At 42.8% G+C, this 21,289-nt stretch overlaps 1 protein-coding gene across 2 annotated transcripts; it reads right to left on the reverse strand.

Annotated features, from left to right (window-relative positions):
* Window positions 1–723: 723 nt before the first annotated feature.
* On the reverse strand, window positions 724–21,141 carry rpain (RPA interacting protein). Of its 2 annotated transcripts, XM_080210800.1 has the most exons (7): window positions 21,002–21,141; window positions 10,860–11,048; window positions 9,668–9,740; window positions 8,886–9,000; window positions 7,569–7,632; window positions 3,410–3,544; window positions 724–971 (listed from the first exon to the last, which is right to left on the reverse strand). In XM_080210800.1, exons 1-7 carry the CDS (start codon window positions 21,077–21,079, stop codon window positions 942–944), a joined length of 684 nt encoding a protein of 227 aa, XP_080066926.1. In that variant the 5' UTR covers window positions 21,080–21,141; the 3' UTR covers window positions 724–941. The 2 variants fall into 2 exon arrangements, with proteins under 2 accessions (XP_080066926.1, XP_080066927.1); XM_080210801.1 differs by lacking the exon at window positions 3,410–3,544.
* Window positions 21,142–21,289: the final 148 nt, after the last annotated feature.

Here is a 21,289-nt window from a genome sequence, read left to right on the forward strand (position 1 = left end):
TGAACAGGTGCTGGAGTGTGGCAACTAGGGGATTTTTATAGTGACTTTACTGTGGAGTCACATGTTAGGTTCAAACCCAAGACCACCTTCCATTCAGGCACCAGGACTGGAGTCACAACATTTCTAACACTAGGTCAGTGACTTTATACTTAACCTATTACTCCTCCTGCTCAACCTCTCAAACATAACCAAAGTTGGAGTTGAGGGGATTGAGCTATGAGGAGAGGCTGAATAAACTAGGCTTGTACTCGTTAGAGTTTAGAAGAATGAGGGGAGATCTCATTGAGACGTATAAGATGATGAATGGGATGGATAAGATAGAGGTGGAGAGACTCTTCCCGCTCAAAAAAGACAGTAGGACTAGGGGGCACAGCCTCAAGATAAAGGGGAGGCGGTTTAGAACGGAGTTGAGGAGGAACTTCTTCACTCAAAGGGTGGTGAATCTCTGGAATTCTCTGCCTGTTGAAGTGGTGGAGGCTGCCTCGCTAAATATTTTTAAGAAGCGGGTTGATGGGTTCTTGATAAGAGAGGGGATTAAGGGTTATGGGGAGAGGGCGGGAAAGTGGAACTGAGCCACGACAGATCAGCCATGATCTTATTGAATGGCGGGGCAGGCTCGAAGGGCTAGATGGCCTACTCCTGCTCCTATTTCTTATGTTCTTATTAGCTCATGACTGCAGTCTAATTAAGCTTACCAAGGAAGAGTCAACTTCATCCAAAATCTTAGTATTTTTGTCACTTTTTATCGAACAATCTTACAGAAAACAAAACAAGTACTTCCAACTGTAGCACATTCAGACACTTAGTCATTGTATTAGAGGTAGAATACAGAATAAAGTGCCATGAGACACAGCACAGGCTATTGCTATAGAGCCAATTTAAAATTCGACAACCTAAATTCATCATTAGTCTTGCAAGCAATCCAGGAACGCTCAGTGCAACTATAGGATAACAGACAGGTAATCACAGGCCTGAAAAGAAACAAAATGGTTCAATGCAAGTTAAACTAAACCAGTACAAAAGGTAACATCTGAAAGGGGTTCATTCAAGAAGTGTTTTATTCAATAACTCCTTAAACTATGTTTTACTGGTGACATTGTTGTGAGGTCTTGCAGGAGACGCTGAAATGTTGCTGAAAGCATTTGGAGAGATATATACAGAGGACTCTCTTCAGATTATAAACAATGTTTCCCTACACCACTGAAAATAGTTAAATTAATGGGTAATTTTGTTTCCCTCAAGGTTGTTAAATTAATCAGAACTTCCCATGGTATTTATTCATGGTGAGGTGGAATTGCTTTATGCAGTGTAACAAAATGCATCAGAGTAGCTGATTCACAGTGACAGAGATACCGGGTTTTCTCTGCAAAATATTCTCTACAGTGAGAAGCAATTAGAGATGAAGCAGAGAAGAAAGCTGTGAGTGATAAGTGGAAGGTTAGCAGCAACGGAAATGAGCAAGGTTGCTTCAAAAAAAAAATTCTTGCCAGAGGGACAGGCAATTTTTGTTACTTATCCAGCTTTGTTGAGTGCATGACTCAATAACAATATGGGTCTACGCCATGTGTAGACCAGGCAAGGCAGGGGTTTCTAGGTTCCGTTCTCTGAAGGGTATTTGTGAAGCAGTGAGGTTAGTTTAAAAAAAAGCAACTCCCATGACCCTTTTTTCTGGTACCAGACCAGATTTAACCAACTGTTTCACAAGTTGAAGAGATTTGAACTTGATCCCTGGATTGGTTGTCCAGTTCGATAACCATGGGCTGTATCTTATTTCTGGAGTGGTGAGGTGGAAGAAAGAGTATTTATTTCGGTGTAGTGCTTTTTAAAAACGCCTTCTACCCTCATCTGAAACTCAGTTTCAGACAGGAAATACTTAATATAAAAGGTCCCTCTAGCAGCACCTAGGGAAACTGCTATTATTTAAAATGACTGCTGATGTTATAAGTATTTGTATAGATGAATATTTCAAATACAACTTGTCTTTAACTGAATAAAATGCACTTGACACCTTAGAAGAGCATATCAGACAAAAAAAACCATGGCAAAGGAGACATTAAGACATGGTCAAAGGGATGTGGAGCGAGTACACATGTGTGCGAGAGACAGCGAGCATGCATAAGAGAAAACAAAACAGGCATTTCCATATAGCTTAGGACCTAAAGAGCTGAAGACCAGGCTGCCAGTGGTGGTCTGAAGGAAACCAGATGCAAGAAAAGCCAGAACTCTGGGAACACATCAGTCTTGGAGGGCTAAAGGGGGGTTACTGAGATAAGGACTTGCAAGACCACAGAGGGATTTGAACATGAGGTTCAGAAGTTTAAAATCAAAGTCTTGATGAAATTGGGAGGTAATGTAGATTAGTGAGCATAGATTTATGGATGCACAAGTCCAGGGTCTGGACAATGACAGCAATGCTTTGCATGAGCTCAAGTTTATGGAGATTGGGAGGCTGACCAGGAGAGAACTGGAATAATGGAATCTGGAGGGGAGAAAAAAGGCCTGAATGTGAATTTTAGTAGCAAAAGTTTAAAATAGGGGCAGAGATTGGTAACAGGAGGTCATGATCTTAGTAATGGATGGGTGCTCAGAAACTCAGCTCAGATAGCTCCAACCTCCAATAGTAACCAGGGAGACAGAATGGAATTTTTGGCTAAGAATGGGTATCAAAGATAAAAGCTTCGGTTAACCGAAAGGAATATTCACTCCCCGAAGCTGGAAGTCAGAGAAGCAAGTGGTAGTGTAGTGGTATTGTCACTGGACTAATCCAGGAACCCAGGGTAATGTTCTGGGAACTCGAGTTCAAATCCCACCATGGCAGATGGTGAAATAAAAATCTGTAATTAAAAGTCTTATGATGATCACAAAACCACTGTCAGTTATCATTAAAAACCCACCTGGTTCACCAACATCCTTTTGGAAAGGAAATCTGTGTCCTTACCTGGTCTGGCCTACATGTGACTCCAGACCCACATCAAAGTGGTTTACTTTTAAAATGCCTTCAGGAATGGGCAATAAATCCTGGCCCAGCCAGAGCACCGATACTCCACAAATGAAAAAATAGACACAAGGGCAGTGGAGGGCTGAAATTAGTGATACCGAGGTAAGAACTGAGTGCCCTCAGCTTACACAATGAGTTTTTGGCTGATGTTACTGAGAGGCAGTGTTGATGAAAAGCAAGCAGGGAGATTGATCTGATTGATTCCTGGGAGACTCCAGAGGAAGAGAAGTCCTGATAAATCCTTAACACCTGTATGTTCAGCTAGTGAATGGACAACTTTGCAACAACACTAGCAGAGCAGTCTAATGCTGAAGTCCCATCTTTACCCAAAAGCTGAAATGCTGCTACATATCGTTTCAGTGTGATAGGGGCGGAGATTGGTAATAGAAGGAGGTAAAGCTTCACACTCACCTGACAGCTCATGACAAGTGTGGGTTCTGCTTCCGTGCCAGTTACCATAGAGAAACTTGGATGATGTGCACAGACAGTACTGTGTTCAGTGACGTTGTGCTCAAGAAGGGCTCGAAAATGCTGCACTGTCACCTCCTGTAAACAAACAGGTGAAAACATTCAGCATTTCAACAGACTGAAGCTACAATGGGCTGACACCATATGCTCAACAGTAACTAAAGAGATTCCTCTTTCTCAAGGTGTGCCCTGTCCACAAAACAGCAGTAACCCACTCTATCCCAGGTGTTAGCAACGTTGCTATCAAGCAACACTTAGCACTAACTACCAGCTCACCTGTGTTCAATTTGAGTTCCATCTGAATGATTCAGCTCCAGATCTCATTGCAGTTCAAAAACAAGACAAGACCTGAACATCAGAAGCAACGTTCAATCAAGTTTCAAACAAAGAGCTGTGGTTAAACTGGTGAATAGGGGTGTGGAGAACATCTTTCCAGTGGATGGACTCATACCTGGGAGATGGTATTGCTGTTGGAGACTAATCATTTACAGCCAGTGTGTCTCTGGAAGTACATCTTGGGGCAGCAACTTGGATTCAATCATCTTTAGCTGCTTCATTAATGACCTTCCCTCCATCAACTTAGAGTGGATTTGTCTACACAGAATCATAGAACCCTACAGTGAATAAAGAGGCCATTTGGCCCATCAAGTCTGCACTGACCAGTCCCATCCAGGTCCTACCCCCATATCCCTACATATTTACTGGCTAATCCCTCTATCCTATGCATCTCAGGACACTAAGGGGCATTTTTTTTTGGCATGGCCAATCAACCTAACCCGCACATCTTTGGACTGTGGGAGGAAACCCACACAGACACGAGGAGAATGTGCAAACTCCAAACAAAGTCCACAGAAGCTGGGAATTGAACCCAGCTCCCTGGAGCGGTGAAGCAGCAGCGCTAAGCACCGTGCTACCGTGCCACCCCATGGTGAAGTGTTCAACTCCACTTGCAAATTTTCACAGATCTGTTCTCACAATCAGATCTGGATAACGGCTAGGCTTGATGGCTAACAGGTAACAATTGCATCACCAAAGTGAATTGTAACACCTATTTCAAACAGGCAAGATAAGATAAAGCCGCCATTGTCCCAGATAATCATAGGCTGCTCTCCCTTCTGAGGGGTAGAGCTGATGGTGATGATTTAACCTGAGGATCACCACATCTCAGGCAAGGGGCAAGGCTGAGTAACCCCAGTATGGGAATTGAACCCATGCGGTTGGCGTTGCTCTGCATCACTAACCAGCTGTCCAGCCAACTAAGCTAACTGACAAGAGACAGCCTAACTGATTCCCCTCAACATTCAATGGATTTGCCATTGTTAAGGTGCCTCCATCAATATCCTGTGGTTTCTCCTGTCTGGAAACTAAATGGAACCAGTTTTATAAATGTCATGACTACAAAAGCATGTCACGGGTTGGGTATTCTGCATCAAGTAGCTTCCCTACAACTCCTTAAAAACCACTCTACCACAAGTAGGGAACAAGTAAAAGTGTGTTGGAATCCCAACAGTGCAGAAGGAGGCCATTTGGCCCACTGAGTTTGCACCAGCTCTCCGACAGAGCACCTTACCCACACCCCATGGCCTATCCCCTTAACCTCATGCATTTACCATAGCCAATCCACTTAATCTATACATCTTAAGACACCAAGTGGCAATTTAGCATGGCCAATCAATACAACCTGCACATTTTTGGACTATGGGAGGAAATTGGAGCATCTGCAGGAAACCCACGGGGAGAACGTGCTCACTCCACACAGACGGTCACCGAAGGGTGGAATCTTGGTGCTATGAGACAGCAATGCTGAGCACTATGTTTGGATGGCTGTTCATACTATACAGAAGACGCCTTTCAGGATTGCATTTCATCGACTAGCATTTCATCCACTAGCTAAACATCCAGTTGCTGTAGTGATGGGCGGCACAATGGCAAGTGGTTAGCACTGCTGCCTCAGTGCCATTGACCCGGGTTCGACTCCCACCTTGGGTTATTGCCTGTATGGAGTTTGCACGTTCTCCCCATGTCTGCATGGGTTTCCCCCAGGTGCTCCAGTTTCCTCCCACAGTCCAAAAGATGTGCAGGTTAGGTGAACTGGCCATGCTAAATTCTCCCAGTGTACCCAAACAGCACTAGAGCGAGGCGGCTAGGTGATTTTCAGAGTAACTTCATTGCAGTGTGAATGTAAGCCTACTTGTGATTAATAAATAAACTTTAGTATGTCCCGAGAGGCTTCTACTGCAGCACCTCCCAATCCTGAAAACATCAACAACTATAAAGACATTGCTAGAGAGTGTTCTAGTACTGACTGCCTCATCCTATCCTGCCAATGGGCACCCATTTACCATTCTCCTCAAATCTCTAACCGTGGAATTCTAAGAAATTCTCAATTGCCTGCATACTTGGCAGTGAATCAAACGTTCCTCAAGCTCAGAAGCCATGAGCTCAACATGGAGCAGCTGCAGTCACTGCATATGCACAGTTATCCAACACACGTGAATTGTCATGGCAATTCCCACATAGAACAAAACTTGCAGGAAACTGGTCTCAGCTGGTGTGCTTAAAAAATCCCTTCAGAACCACTTTTACAGACTTACTATTTATAGTAAATCTATAATCTATTTATAGATTTACTATTGCTCCTTGGATTAAAGCACTCAGCAAATCCAACCCACATATATACGAAATTCTGTGACCAAACCCTGCTGCCACTATGTACACAATATCCTCAGCTGCCTGTGTGGCAAATATCAATCTTTTACAAACACCATAGTTGAAGCTAGTCAATCAGCAATCAGGAACAGCAATTAACACCTACTCTAATACCCACTTTTAGTTTACTAACTGTTATTTGTCACATGTTTAGGGGTCATTTACTATTATTTACAATAACTATTTACCCACTCTATCATTTTCACCAAATTCCTACTGTCACCTTGTTAAAAGCAACTCTAGTTAGTTGATACTACCTGTTCTGTGCGCACAGCTCAGAGAAATAGAAGCAAATGGATTCTTGACTGAAATAATTCATGCAGCGAGCAAAGTGTTTCATTAAGACAGAGATTGGACTGGTAGTACCTGTGCACTCAAGTTAGCATCCTAGGCCCCATCATCTTCAGTTGCTTCATCAATGACCTTTCTCTACATCATAAGAACAGAAGCGGGGTCGTTGACGATTGCATAATGTGCAGCACCATTCACAACTCCTTAGAGACAGAAACACTCCATGTCGCTACGCAGCAAGACCTAGACAGCATTTTGGCCTCAGCTGATGAGCAAGAAGTAGCTTTTGGGCTAACAAATGCCAGGCAATGACCATCTCCAACAAGAGATAATCTAATCATCTCCCCTTGACATTCAATGGCATTACCATTGCTGCATCCCCCACTACCAACCTACCGAGGGTTACCATTGAGCAGAAACTGAACTCGACCAGCCAGTTAAACCCTAGGGCCACATGAATAATTCAGAACAGGGAATTCTGACGCAGGTGACTTGCTTCCTGACCCTCCAAAGCTCACCCATCACCTACAGGCAGGCACAAGTCAGGAGTGTGATGGAATGTTCTCCACTTGTATGGAAGAGTGTGACCCCAAAATCATTCAAGAAACTTGAAATCATATAGGGCCAAGCAGTCTGCTTGATTAGCACCAACTTAAACTCACCCCCTCCACCATCACTAGCCATGTGTACCGTCTACAACAGGCACTGTAGCAACTCACCAAGGCTCCTTCAATAGCACCTTCCAAACCTGCGGCCTCCACCACCTCAAAGAACAGAGCAGTAATCAAAAAGGAACACCACCACCTGAAAGTTCCCCCTCCCAGACACACACCATCCTGACTTGGAAATATATTGCCATTCCTTCACTGTCACTAAGTTAAGCTCCAAAAATCCCATTTCTAACAATACTGCAAGTGTACCTACACCAGATAAACTCTGGTGGTTCAAGAAGATGACCCACCACCAATGACTCAAGGACAATAAGCAAAGGGCAGCAAATGTTGCTTTAGTGATGTCCACATCCCATGAGAGAATAAACACAAAAGCATGTGCTGACATGGGATGCAAGCCCAGTAAGAGAATCAGAATGTAAGAAACTTACCCTTGTATTAATGAACATCCCACACTGGCAAGTTATAAAGTCACTGCTGACATTCAGGTAGTTTCTGTAAAAGGAAAATAGCTTTTATTAAGCTGTTATTGCTTTTTGAAAAACAAAGGCTGGTAGCAGTAGGCACAGCAAATTGTAGCCAAATACATGTTCTATTGCTTTCAACCAATTCATCACACAAACCAGCCTCCCATCCATCGACACTGTCTACACTTTCCGCTACCTCGGAAAATCAGCCTGTATAATTAAGGATCCCGTGCACCCTGAACATTCTCCCTTCCACCTTCTTCCATCAGGAAAAAGATTCAAAAGTCTGAGGTCACATACCAACCAGGTTTTTCCCCGCTGCCAGACTTTTGGATGGACTTACCTTGCATTAAGTTGGTCTTTCTTTACACCCCAGCTATGACTAACATTACATTCTGCATTCTCTCCTTTCTTTCTCTATGAACAGTATGCTTTATACATATAGTGCACAAGAAACAATACTTTTCACTATGCTAATACGTGACGATAATAAATCAAATTCAAACCATCCCCCTCCTCCCTTTAATTCACATACAGTTCTAAGCTCAATATTTGTCTATGAAGCTTTTCACCAAAAGACACTTTACAAGATCAAGCCCCAGCTCCTCTGATCAGAATCAATGGAAAAGAGTCACATGACTAACACTGCCCCTTTTGTTTTGTACCTAACCTCTATCTGCTCTGCAAAACAGACACTTGTCAAATTAAATTACAAAAGATTCTCATTATAGAGAAACAAGACAAATCCAGTAGAATAATCAGAAGTGTAAATGCTTAATTTGTACAGTTCACATTGGAGGGGTGCTGGAGAGAAACCAATCTTTTAAATGCTTTAAAATTGTTGCATTAGGAAAGCAGCAATAAAGTAGATTATTTAGCCATCCAGCCTTTTCCAGCATTCGATTTAATCATGGTTGATTCTACCACAATGCCATTCACCCGTGATTCTGTAAATGTTAATACCCTGATCTGACAAAAATCTATTAATCTCAGTTTGAAATTTCTAACTGACCTTCAGCAGCTTTTTGAGGAAGATTTCCTTCATCCTTTGCATGAAGAGTTGCTTTCTAACATTTCCTGATGGTCAATATATCCTGTCCAAGGCACAGTGCCCAAATTAGAACAGTTATTCTAAACAGGGCTCACTGGGGCTTTATATAACTCAAATTCTAACTCAACTTCAATCCCTTTGTGTTCCAGTCCCCTCAAGACAATTAAGTGTACAGAGAATCAGGAAATCAGCTAAAGATCCAATTCACAGCCCAATTTCAGCATACTTACCTGTTACAAACAGGGCATATGAGTCTGTCAGGAACATCAAATCCATCAAGAATGGCATCCAAACAAGCTTCATCGAAACGTAAGCTTGCTTCATACTCCTCTATTATGGCCTGTTCTACAAGGAAAATGGGTTGTCAGACTTTCTACAAGGAAAATAGCAGGCATCATTTAAGTTTAAAGTTTATTTATTAGTGTCACAAGTAGGCTTACATTAACACAATGAAACTAATGTGAAAATCCCCTAGTCGCCACACTCCGGCGCCTGTTCGGGTACACTGAGGGAGAATTTACCATGGCCAGTGCACCTAACCAGCACGTCTTTCAAACTGTGGGAGGAAACCTTCGCAGACAAGGAGAGAACAGACAGTGACCCAACCGGGAACTGAACCCGAGTCCCTGGCGCTGTGAGGCAACAGCGCTAACCACTGTGCCACCACTAACACTAGAGTAAAATAAATGCCTATGACACAAATGTGTAAGGTAGCATGTGAATGTCAGTGCTGGTGTGATGCCAGGTATGTAAGCCATATGTTGCAATGGCTAGTGGATCATATTAAACAGATGTCTCTTCAGCTGTTAATAACAGACCGTTCACAACCAGCTTACGCTTCAGAAATCCAAAACATGACATGGGAGTTTCCATCTCTGTTTTTCATCAAGTGGGTTTGGGCAATGGAAGCAGCAAATCCCACAAGAAGTCCAAATTGTATTTCACGCCTATTATAGAAATTTATGTCAGTCTTCTATGATATTCAGTGCAGAGGTATGCTTTGTAGTTTTACCTTCACTGAGGAGCTCCTGTTGAATTTCCTCAAATTCTGCCAATTCATTTACATCTTCCAATGTATTCAGAATCTGAGAAGCAAATCAAACCGCAAAGATATCAATCCACTGGTGGATTTCTAAGTAAATGTTCTAGGAAATTGATTAAGCAGAACAGAAGCTGCTTGAGGTGAGAATGAGGGGTTTGTTGTATGAAGAGAGATTGAACAGTTTAAGCCTATACTCTCTGGTATCTTTAGAATCTATCTGTGCCTACCCCAGTCCGATGCCAGCATCTCCACGTTGAATCTAGAAGAATGACGGGAGATCAAATTGAGGTATACAAGATGATAAAAGGTATGGATGAAGTAGACTTGGAGTGGATGCTTTGTCTTGTGGAGCATTCTAGGGTAAGGGGATAAATTTAGAACAGAGTTGAAGAGAAATTACTTCTCCGAAAAGGTTGTGAATCTGTGGAATTCGCTACCCCAAAGTGGATGCTGAGACAGAGTAAATTTGAGTTAGATGGATTTTTAATTGGTAATGGGTTGAAGGATTATGGGGAGAAGGCAGGAAAATGGGGATGAGGAGCATATCAGCCATGATGGAATGGCAGAATGGGCTTGATGAGCTGAATGGCCCAATTCTGCTCCTATATCTTATGAAGGGGACATCGTAAATGTAACTATGCCAGTTAATTTTTTTATATGAAAGGCTGAGACACCATGGAGCACTTACACAGAAGATGATGGGTGCAGAATCAATTCAGGTATTTCAGAAAAGAGAAATAGCAAGGGTAAAGGAGGACAGGGAATGGGCATCAAAATCATTTTAAAACTGTCAAGGCCAAAAGCAATAAAATAATTAGCCTCCAGCCGTTTCCAGAGTGTCAAGAGTTGGAACTATAAAACATCTGGATAATATGTATATCAGATCCATTCCAATCACAACATTGCAGGAGGGTGCAATTAGAGTGTGACAATTTTTCACTAGAGTTTCCATTACAAACGTAGGCTCTGAATTTTATAATGAAAAGATTGGCAGGACATCTGTAGATGCAAGATTTTGATTACATTACAAAGATTATTCCTTTATCGATATTATGAGGAGGTGCCAACCTGTTTAATTTAAGATTTGCAACAATTTCAAAACATGCCAACTTAAAATTTAGAATTAAACCCCACCATCAATAGGGTGCCAATATGAACAAACCTCTGTTAAGCTTCCCTTCTTCCACAGCGATCGGAAATCTCCATCTAGTGCCTTCAGAGTTCTCCATTCTTCCTCCATCACTTCTTGCACGAGCAAGGGTCCATTCGAGTTGCAGCTTGGATTCTCTCCCACATGCCTGTACCTGTCTAAGAGCTTTGCCCGGCTGTTCTTCAATCTTTCGATGCACCTCTGGTGAAGCAACACGGGGAAATGAAAGTTACTGTAGATCATAAAGGAGAAATATTTCTCTCTCCAATTTCCCAAAGATATAGGCACTATTTATTGCTAAATATTTGTTCAATTTTCCATATTTAAAAACAAATTCTTATTTTAACACATTCTGCTAAGAAGAAAGGCATTACATCTTGTTTCAAAATCAAAGAAAGATTTTTGATTTGTACAGCATTTTCCAAAACTTCAGAGAAATCCAAAACACTTTGAGCAAGGGAAAATCTTTCTGGGTTACTTCTTTTGCATTTTACTTAATTGAAAAGAATGTCCTTCACATTAATACAATAGTTTGATTGAAACCAGCTCACCTCTCTCAATCTATTTACATTAAAATCCTCTTAGCCACCTCCCTAGACTGAAGTGAAACCTCCAAGAGGCTTAGAATTATCAGATAGAAAATATCCTCACTGCCAAAGCGGGCACTAGTCAGATTGACACATTAAGGCAACCTATCCGCTCCTGTGATTTCGGCAGAAGTGAGATATACCACGACACCTTTTGACAATGAGCAGTTAATTCTCCTGAATCTGGTCAACATTCCTCCCTTAACAAAAATAGCAACTAATTTTTCATCTTAATGCTGCTATTTGGCGTCTTTTCCCCAGGACTGCTGCCACAATTCTGTGCACTTTGATAGTAACTTACTGTATGACGTGTTGAGATTTTGGTAAGATAAGGTACTCTTACAGGTACTTTACATTTAAGTTTTTCTCTTTACAAGTGAGGCTACACAGATACATTATGGCCATCAAACCCATGAGGTTAAACACTCCAACTCAACATTAAAGAGAGACTTTTAAGATATTGAAGTCAGTCTCAGGGCTTTGAAAAGGAACTTTCTTTAGTAGCACTGCATTATAAGGAATAGCTATGACAGACTACATCAGTTAAACAGCAAATGACCATTGAATAAGAACGATTTTGCTCCTTGTTCTTCCCCAAGATATTGACTCTTTTCTCAGGTGATTCCAAGGACACTTCACCCAAGGAGCTTTCACTGAGGTAACCCTTCAAAGACTTAAAAGCATGCTTCACAGTTCTGAGCTCTACATTACAGAAAGGATAAAGGAGCACTGGAAACAAAAAAGATTCACAAGGACGACGACACCATAGAGGGTAGAATTCTAAGGGAAACTGGAAGATGCTATGACACTTTTCTCTACAAGAGACTAAGAGGTGGTCCTCCTACTTGCTGACTTTCCTGCTCCCACTTCTCACTAAGATAACTCATGGCTCCTCTCACCCTTTTGCTTTCTCCTCTCTCAAGTCCTAGCTCACAGCTTTGGAATAGGGAAAACGGTGAGTAAGAGGATATGGGAGTGGCAGACAAGTAGAAAGAGTTAGCGCTTCTTCATATTTTGAAATGTATTTTAAAGTTATTTCATTTACAAATATTCAAATTTAGGAATATGCAGTGTATCAACTAATGGACAACGGTTTTTTTTGCTAGATAGGACCGACAGAACCCATAAGTCTTACATTAATTTAGTGAGAATATCTGATTTGCTTCAGTATTTAAGTTACACTTTTCAAGAACACTACAATAACATTAAGTGAGGAATCACTTTAGTAAGAGACAGTCTGAAGATCAAGGCTAATAAAAGGGTACTTGCATGTTATTTTGGTCACAAACAGAAATGTGAAGGCTAAATTTAGTCTAATGGTTAGTTTAACGTCTGTTGTAGGTAAAATGTTAGACTCCGTGATCAAGGGGAAAATAGCGAGGCATCTTGAGGAGAATTGTTTGATAGAGCAGACGCAGCACGGTTTCGTTAAGGGGAAGTCGTGTCTGACAAATTTATTGGAGTCTATGAGGATGTGTCTGGGGCGGTGATAGAGGAGAGCCGGTGGATGTGGTGTTTCTTGATTTTCAGAAGGTGTTTGATAAGGTGCCGCACAAGAGGTTATTACAGAAGGTCAGGGGGCATGGAGTTGGGGATAGGGTGTTAGCGTGGATAGGGGATTGGCTGTCAAATAGGAGGCAGAGAGTGGGGGGTCAATGGGTGCTATTCTGATTGGCGGTTGGTGACTAGTGGAGTGCCCCCGGGGTTGGTGCTGGGGCCTCAGCTATTTACCATTTATATAGATGATCTGGAGGAGGGAACCGAGTGTATGGTGTCGAAATTTGCTGATGACACCAAGATTGGTGGAATGGCAAATTGTGCGGAGGGTGTGGAAAGTCTGCAGAAGGATCTAGATAGGCTGGCTGAATGGGCCAGGAACTGGCAAATGGAGTTTAATGTTGGCAAGTGTGAAGTTGTCCACTTTGGTAGGAATAATGGTAGGAAGGATTATTACTTACACGGCGAAAAACTGCAGCGTGCGACGGTGCAGAGGGACCTCGGGGGCCTTGTGCATGAGTCACAAAAACCCAGCCTGCAGGTGCAGCAGGTGGTCAGGAAGGCGAATGGGATGCTGGCCTTCATAGCGAGGGGGATTGAATATAAAAGTAGGGAGGTCTTGCTCCAACTGTACAGGGCACTGACAAGGCCGCAGCTGGAGTACTGTGTGCAGTTTTGGTCGCCGCACTTACGCAAGGATATTTTGGCCTTGGAGGGAGTGCAGAGGAGGTTTACTAGGCTGATACCGGAGTTGAGGGGGTTGAACTATGAGGAGAGGCTGAATAAACTAGGCTTGTACTCATTAGAGTTTAGAAGATTGAGGGGAGATCTCATTGAGACTTAAGATGATGAATGGGATGGATAGGATAGAGGTGGAGAGGCTCTTCCCGCTCAGAAAAGACAGTAGGGCTAGAGGGCACAGCCTCAAGATAAAGGGGGGACAGTTTAGAACAGAGTTGAGGAGGAACTTCTTCACTCAAAGGGTGGTGAATCTCTGGAATTCTCTGCCCGTTGAGGTGGTGGATGCTGCCTCGCTAAATATATGTAAGACGCGGGTTGATAGGCAAGAGGATTAAGGGTTATGGGGAGAGGGCAGGAATGTGGAACTGAGCCACGACAGATCAGCCATGATCTTATTGAATTGCGGGGCAGGCTCGAAGGGCTAGATGGCCTACTCCTGCTCCTATTTCTTATGTTCTTATGTAAATGTTAGAAATTCAAAAGCAAAACTGTAGCATTTGCCACTCCAAAAACTACTGTCCCGGGGTGAAGCTGATGATAAGAATTTTAGATCCTTTAGCATTCACTATCAAAGGGGCACAAGGTAAAGGAAATTATGATGGTCTCTGCTTAAAGGTGAAGTGTCCTAATTCTTGTCTGGTGAGGCAGGAAAATAAACTGATATTCTTAGACACACTACATGAGCTCGGTCACTGATGTCAGCAGGTGACAGGAATTTCCCCAGAAATTTGTTAAATAAAAACATCCTGATATAGGGTATTGATTGACATTGTTTAGCTCTGCCTTCTATCTTGTGCATAAGACATGAAAGAGATCAATTGTACAAATTAAACTTTGCTTTCTACTTATTTAAAAGTTGACCCTGTGGGACTGAAACATGGATGCTACAGATCATATGACTTGCAAGTTGACTACTGCTCTAGAAACTTCCAACTCTCAACCTTGTGGAATCTCACACGTATCATTGTGTGGGCCCTTAATCAATGAAACCAAGTAGCAGCAGATTGCTTGTCTCCTCAGCCTGGACTTGTATCAAAACAGAGAGCTATCAAAACTTGCTATACCTGCAGATGGGCTAATAGCCACTATCTATCTCCTAAAGTGAACAGTAGATTTTGACCAGAAACCGATTGTTAACCTGAAATAGATTCCTCATTGGGAGACACCACATGACAACTGGAAAGTTACATTCTTGGACACCCAGGGCAATCTGCTGTTAACATCCAGCCTATCAAAACAAAAGCAGGACTCCAGGCTGACAACAAAGCCTGCTTTAAGCCTACGCCTCCTCAAAGTCTGATTCTCTGGAAAATTCCTGTGATAGCCAGTAGTCATAGAATCGTAGAGCACACACAAAATCCTTTGGCCTATTGAGTCTGCACCAACAATAACTAAAGTAGCACTTCCCCCATGTCCCTGAATTATACGATATTTCAAGTGTTCATCCAAATACTTTTTAAAGGTCGTATGGTTTCCTCCCCAGGCACTGCGTTCCAGGAATCAAACCTGGATCCCTGGTGCTGTGAAGCATCAGTGCTAACCGCTGTGTCACTGTTTTAATATTTTTTGACTGTTAAAGTATTGTTTATTATTAATTGTTCAAGTATTTCACATGGCATACACTGCACATCAATCACTTATGATTACATGGAGAACTGTAAATTTAATTTAAAAAAGTATAACTAGAAACTTTCAGTAGCCTTTAGTTTTAAAGATTAGAATTTTGGAACGCCTGAAGTTCCTACATCGTCTTTGGAAGTTGAATCCAAATCAATGAACTGGAGGTATTCCTGGGCTCACTGGCATGTTATTTCCTCCGAGACAGGATGGTGTTTATCTTGTCACCCTCCAAGGGCACTGACAGGTTTATCATTATTTTTAAGACACGGGTTGATGGGTTTTTGATAAGCGAGGGGATTAAGGGTTATGGGGAGAGGGTGGGAACGTGGAACTGAGCCACGACAGATCAGCCATGATCTTATTGAATGGCGAGGCAGGCTCGAAGGGCTAGATGGCCTACTCCTGCTCCTATTTCTTATGTTCTTATGTTATGAATGGTTCGGAGATTTCCCCAAAGCAAGAAATGGATCCACGGTTGACCTGTTGCAGACTTGAATAATTCTGGATGGTGTGGAATAAATTCTGTAATACGCTCAGAGCTGCCACCCAAACTATTATTAGAGGCAGAACCAAAGAGCCTCCTATAATTGTGATGGATTGCGGCAAGACAGCCAGTTGAAGGAATGGATGGCATTGCAACCTTTCAAGCTAGTAACTAGATGGTAAAGCTTAAACACCAAAGTAAAAATGGTCTACAGCTTCAAGGTTTTAGCGTCCAGTTCACCAACCACCCGTCCTGATCACTGCATGCAGATACTATAGGTTAAAAAAAAGCCCACTGATGCCTCTATTTTCTCATGAGACTTTTGAATGGACCTACCGCGCATTAAGTGGATCTTTCTCTACACCCTAGCTATGACTGTAACGCTACATTCTGCACTCTCTCCTTCTCTATAAATGATATGCTTTGTCTTTATAGTGCGCAAGAAACAATACTATTCACTGTATACATGTGACAATAGTAAATCAAATCAAAAGAAGCCAAGTATGATGACTGAACGAAATAAACACTAGACACGAATCCATTTAGAACAGCGAACTGACACAAAGCACTCAGCCCCAAAATTTTGAATTAGACAAACTCAAACTTTGGGAGATGGAGAGCACTTTTTTTTAAATTTGGGGACTTGAACAGAACTATCAGAAGTTTTAAACTGAACATTGAAATAATGTAAATATGATGCTGTAGATTCTTAGAATAATTTGGATATTGATGACTTGAACATCAAAAGACAAGCAGACATGGAAAAAAATTGAAATCAAGAGTTAAAGCCTGAATAAATGCTTTAGAGACGGAGGTCAAAGGAAATCCAGAGTGTAAAAAGAGGTGTGATAGATTTCACTTCAGATTGTAGTGGTTTGCCAGCAATGTCGTTCTTGAGAAAAGTTAACCAGATTGAACAAATGATGAAACCTTTGGGCCCATCATAAATATTATCCCCAGGTCCAGACAGCACACAATCCAATACAGGCTTTCAAAAGTAACATGAAGAATGCAAAGCAATGGTAAATTTTTTAATTAGGCGTGTGGGCAAACTATACAGGCTATGCAAAATGAAAGAGGAGATTTTTGTGGAGACTGAAGTAAAGTAACTTAGCAAGTTGTAAATTAAATGCTCGCTAAACCAGTCTCGAAATTTCAATTGTCACATTCAGATGGTTGTTATGGGTTAAGCATTATAATTTTGCCAAGGCAAAATGCATAATGTGAAATGCAGCAACAGAGGAAAGAAGTCCCTGTACAGTATGTAGAATGTTAGGTGTTAACGTATTTACTATATTGTATTTTGATAGTGTTATGGAAAAAAATTACCATAGTATTTTCAATTTTAGGGGGACAGGTGTTAAATGTGAGGCTTTATAAGATGGCTATTCTTTAATAGCCTCTTTCAATTTGGGATAAAACAAGGTTGCTAGAATGGGGATGGTGATCATACCAATTCTACCCAAATATAAGCCTCTGATCTACAATCAAAATTTATTGAAGCAAGTTATGCCTTGAGACCTAACTTTATTGCTACCTAAGTTTCAGAAGGCGTTTGACAAGGTACCTCACAAGAGGTTATTGCAGAAGGTCAGGGGACATGGAGTTGGGGGTAGGGTGTTAGCGTGGATAGAGGATTGGTTGTCAAATAGGAGGCAGAGAGTGGGGGTCAATGGGTGCTATTCGGATTGGTGGATGGTGACTAGTGGAGTGCCCCAGGGGTCGGTGCTGGGGCCTCAGCTATTTACCATTTATATAGATGATCTGGAGGAGGGAACCAAGTGTATGGTGTCGAAATTTGCTGATGACACCAAGATTGGTGGAACGGCAAATTGTGCGGAGGGTGTGGAGAGTCTGCAGAAGGATCTAGAAAGGCTGGGCGAATGGGCCAGGAAATGGCAAATGGAATTTAATGTTGGCAAGTGCGAGGTGGTCCACTTTGGTAGGAATAATGGTAGGAAGGATTATTACTTACGTGGAGAAAAACTGCAGCAGGCGACGGTGCAGAGGGACCTCGGGGTCCTTGTGCATGAGTCGCAAAAACCCAGCTTGCAGATGCAGCAGGTGGTCAGGAAGGCGAATGGGATGCTGGCCTTCATCGCGAGGGGGATTGAATATAAAAGTAGGGAGGTCTTGCTGCGGCTGTATAGGGCATTGGTGAGGCCGCAGCTGGAGTACTGTGTGCAGTTTTGGGCGCCGTACTTACGCAAGGATATTTTGGCCTTGGAGGGAGTGCAGAGGAGGTTTACTAGGCTGATGCCGGAGTTGAGGGGGTTGAGCTATGAGGAGAGGCTGAATAACCTAGGCTTGTACTCGTTAGAGTTTAAAAGAATGAGGGGAGATCTCATTGAGACGTATAAGATGACAAATGGGATGGATAGGATAGAGGTGGAGAGACTCTTCTGGCTCAGAAAGGATAGTAGGACTAGGGGGCACAGCCTCAAGATAAAGGGGGGGGTGGGGGGTGGGGGGTGGGGGGGGGGTTTAGAATGGAGTTGAGGAAGAACTTCGTCACTCAAAGGCTGGTGAATCTCTGTAATTCTCTGCCCGTTGAAGTGGTGGAGGCTACCTCGCTAAATATTTTTAAGACGCGGGTTGATGGGTTTTTGATAAGACAGGGGATTAAGGGTTATGGGGAGAGGGCGGGAATGTGGAACTGAGCCACGACAGATCAGCCATGATCTTATTGAATGGCGGGGCAGGCTCGAAGGGCTATATGGCCTACTCCTGCTCCTATTTCTTATGTTCTTATGTTCTATCAGCCAGAAGCATGGCACAAAGTAAAGACTCGCCAAACAATTAACATCCTTTTTCCCTGTAGCACACGCTACTGAGATTGTTTCAAATTTGGCACTCCTGTGTTTGGCCTGACAAGATTCAGCAACATTCTAGTTTTGTATTACCAAGCGACCATATTAATATGCTATCAAAATCCCATAACCTTGTGTAAGAAGTGTGTTCTATCTTATTGGATTTTCAAAAGCAATCAATACACTACATCTACTGGTGCCCCTTTCTCTCCTCTGAAAGTTATTACCCACAAACTAATAGATTTGTCAAATAATGTTTCCTTTCCATAAATCAGTGTTCACTCCACCCAACTATATTATGACTACTCTGTTACTAGACATGTGATAATAGCTTATAGCAACTGCCTGTGTTTTCTTGTTCCTTTCCTGGAAAAGAGTGTTTCATTTGCTACTTCCCAAACCACAGGGGGCTGCTCCAGGATCAATGTTCAACATAAAACAAGTTATTACTTTTGCTAGAACTGTCTTTACTAATATGAATCAATTTAAATTCTTCACTAGATCTTTGGGTCCTTGAGTTTTTTTGTCTTCTACTATGGAGACAGGTTACTTTCAAAGTTCTTTTGCAGGCAATTTGAACACTCCAAGGTCCCACAAACAGACATGCTAAGCAGTAGTTTCTATTCTAGGTATAGATTCCCCATTTCAACTGAAACAGATACTAGTTATATTAACAATAGATAAAATGCAAAATGTTATTTATCAGCAGTTATAAACATTATTTTTCATACATTAATTAATTGATGCTTTACTGCTTAATCATCCTGTTCTACCAAAAAAAAATCATATTTAACAATTGGGAAAAAACTGACACTAGCCCAAATAAGGTGTCCTATCCTCCAGTGTAATAATGATAAACCAATCTTTAGCTCTACTGCAGAAGTGCACATCTCAAAAATAGTAGGAAAACAGATAACCCATTGCTATTAGTCAACTTTAAACAGAATAACAGGGCAGTCTGAAAGATGCACTTTGCCTGATGGCCTGAAATCCATTCAAAGAAAGCTTTGCATTATATTATGCCTTTCAGGAGCTCAGAAGGATCCAAACCAACTTACAACCAAGGTCACTCTTGCAATGTAGACAACATAGCTGCCAACTTGACTGCACACAGTTTGTGGAACCTTACCATGTGTTAATGACCAGATAATGTTTTGGTATCACTGGTGGAGGGATGACTATCATGCAGGGCTTTAGAGAGAACTTCTCCTGTTTGCGTACTGTTGAGATATTTCACATTTACCTAAAAGCACAGATGGGATTTCAGTTTTGCATTCCATGTGATGAATGGCACCTCCAACAGTGTAACACTCCTGTGGTACTGTGCTGCAGTGTCAGCCTAGCTTTCTGTGCTTAGGTCTATAGAGTGGAACTTCGATAAAGAATTTTCTGTCCCAGGTATGAGAAGTGCCACTAGCCTGCAGTCGCCACTAATTCTACAAGGCCAGAACATAAATATTAAACTGCTCAAGCTCTCAGAGCTTCAAGCAAACAGCAGAGATAACATTTCAGGAATTCCTCCTAACACAAGTTAAAAGGAGACATTTCCACCAGTGTCAATTACCAAAGGCCTCAACATGTTACCAGTCCTGGCATATTAGCAACACGGTAGGAAATTGTCAGAGTAACAAAGTGAATACTCATGTGGTACAGTGTGGTTCCCAGGAGGAGATGTAGAGATTCCAGCGTTGGACTGGGGTAAACACAGTAAGAAGTCTCACAACACCAGGTTAGAGTCCAACCAGTTCATTTGATACTAATCCCACAAGCTTTCGGAAACGCTGTTCCTTCATCAGGTGTGTGGAAGGTTGGATTTAACCTGGTGTTGAGAGACTTCTTATTAGGAGGAGAGGCAGGGCCACTGGCATCTCTGACCCACTTGCTCATGCCTGTCCTCCACCATCTGCTCCATCTTCCCTGCTTCTCACCAGGCCTGTACACAGTACGCACCTCACAGTATAAACTAGTTTACCATCAAATTAATCGGTTGGGCTTAAACCTGGTGTTGTCAGACTCCTTACTGGGTTTACCCCAGTCCAACGCCAGCATCTCCACATCATTCTCACCGGGCCTACCAGCCTGAGCGCAGTGGTGGGTTTACCCCCACCTCCTCATCTCTCCCCTTCTGGGGGAATGTGGAATTTTCAAAACAAGAGTTCTCCCATTCAAGGGGACCCGACACCAAAACATTGAATGTATTCAAGCAATAGCTGGATACTACACTTGGGGGGAATGGGATGACAGGTTATGGGGGAAAAGCAAGATTAGGTTACTGAGTTGGACCATCAGTTATGACCTGGTGGAACAGGCTCCCGGCCTACTCCTGTTTCCTTCCCTCAGAGTGTGGCTAGCTCAACTCTGAATTGCTGCATGCCCCTATAAACTCCTGCTCCTATTTTCCCACTGGTCTCTTACCCTCCTGTACGTCTCTTTCCAGGGTGCAGGGCGACCATGGCCTTTATAGAGCGCCCGGTGCCCGCAGTCCGCCTCCATCCTCCCTCCCACCGAGCGCCGGCACCTCAGCCGCCAACCGGCGCCATGGCCGCTCCCTCCCCGCGCAGGCGCCAGTGCCGTCGCCGCCGGAGCCGCGCAGGCGCCAGTGCCGTCGCCGCCGGAGCCGCGCAGGCGCGCCGAGCGGCCCCCCCTTCTATTGGTCGGCGGTTATAGTGACGCAGTTCCGGGGCGGTCCCTCCGGCCGGGGTG

This window comes from Carcharhinus amblyrhynchos, chromosome 23, assembly GCF_965287045.1.
Source record: "Carcharhinus amblyrhynchos chromosome 23, sCarAmb.v2.hapA, whole genome shotgun sequence".
Classification (NCBI taxonomy): domain Eukaryota; kingdom Metazoa; phylum Chordata; class Chondrichthyes; order Carcharhiniformes; family Carcharhinidae; genus Carcharhinus; species Carcharhinus amblyrhynchos.

Coding starts and splice junctions, on each gene's coding strand:
- rpain (XM_080210800.1), bottom strand. CDS start 21,079: ATGGAGGCGGACTGCGGGCACCGGGCGCTCTATAAAGGCCATGGTCGC. Junction 9,741..10,859: donor AGAAGGGAAGCTTAACAGAG/GTTTGTTCATAT, acceptor TTTGCTTCTCAG/ATTCTGAATACATTGGAAGA. Junction 972..3,409: donor CACTTGTCATGAGCTGTCAG/GTGAGTGTGAAG, acceptor GTTTCTTTTCAG/GCCTGTGATTACCTGTCTGT.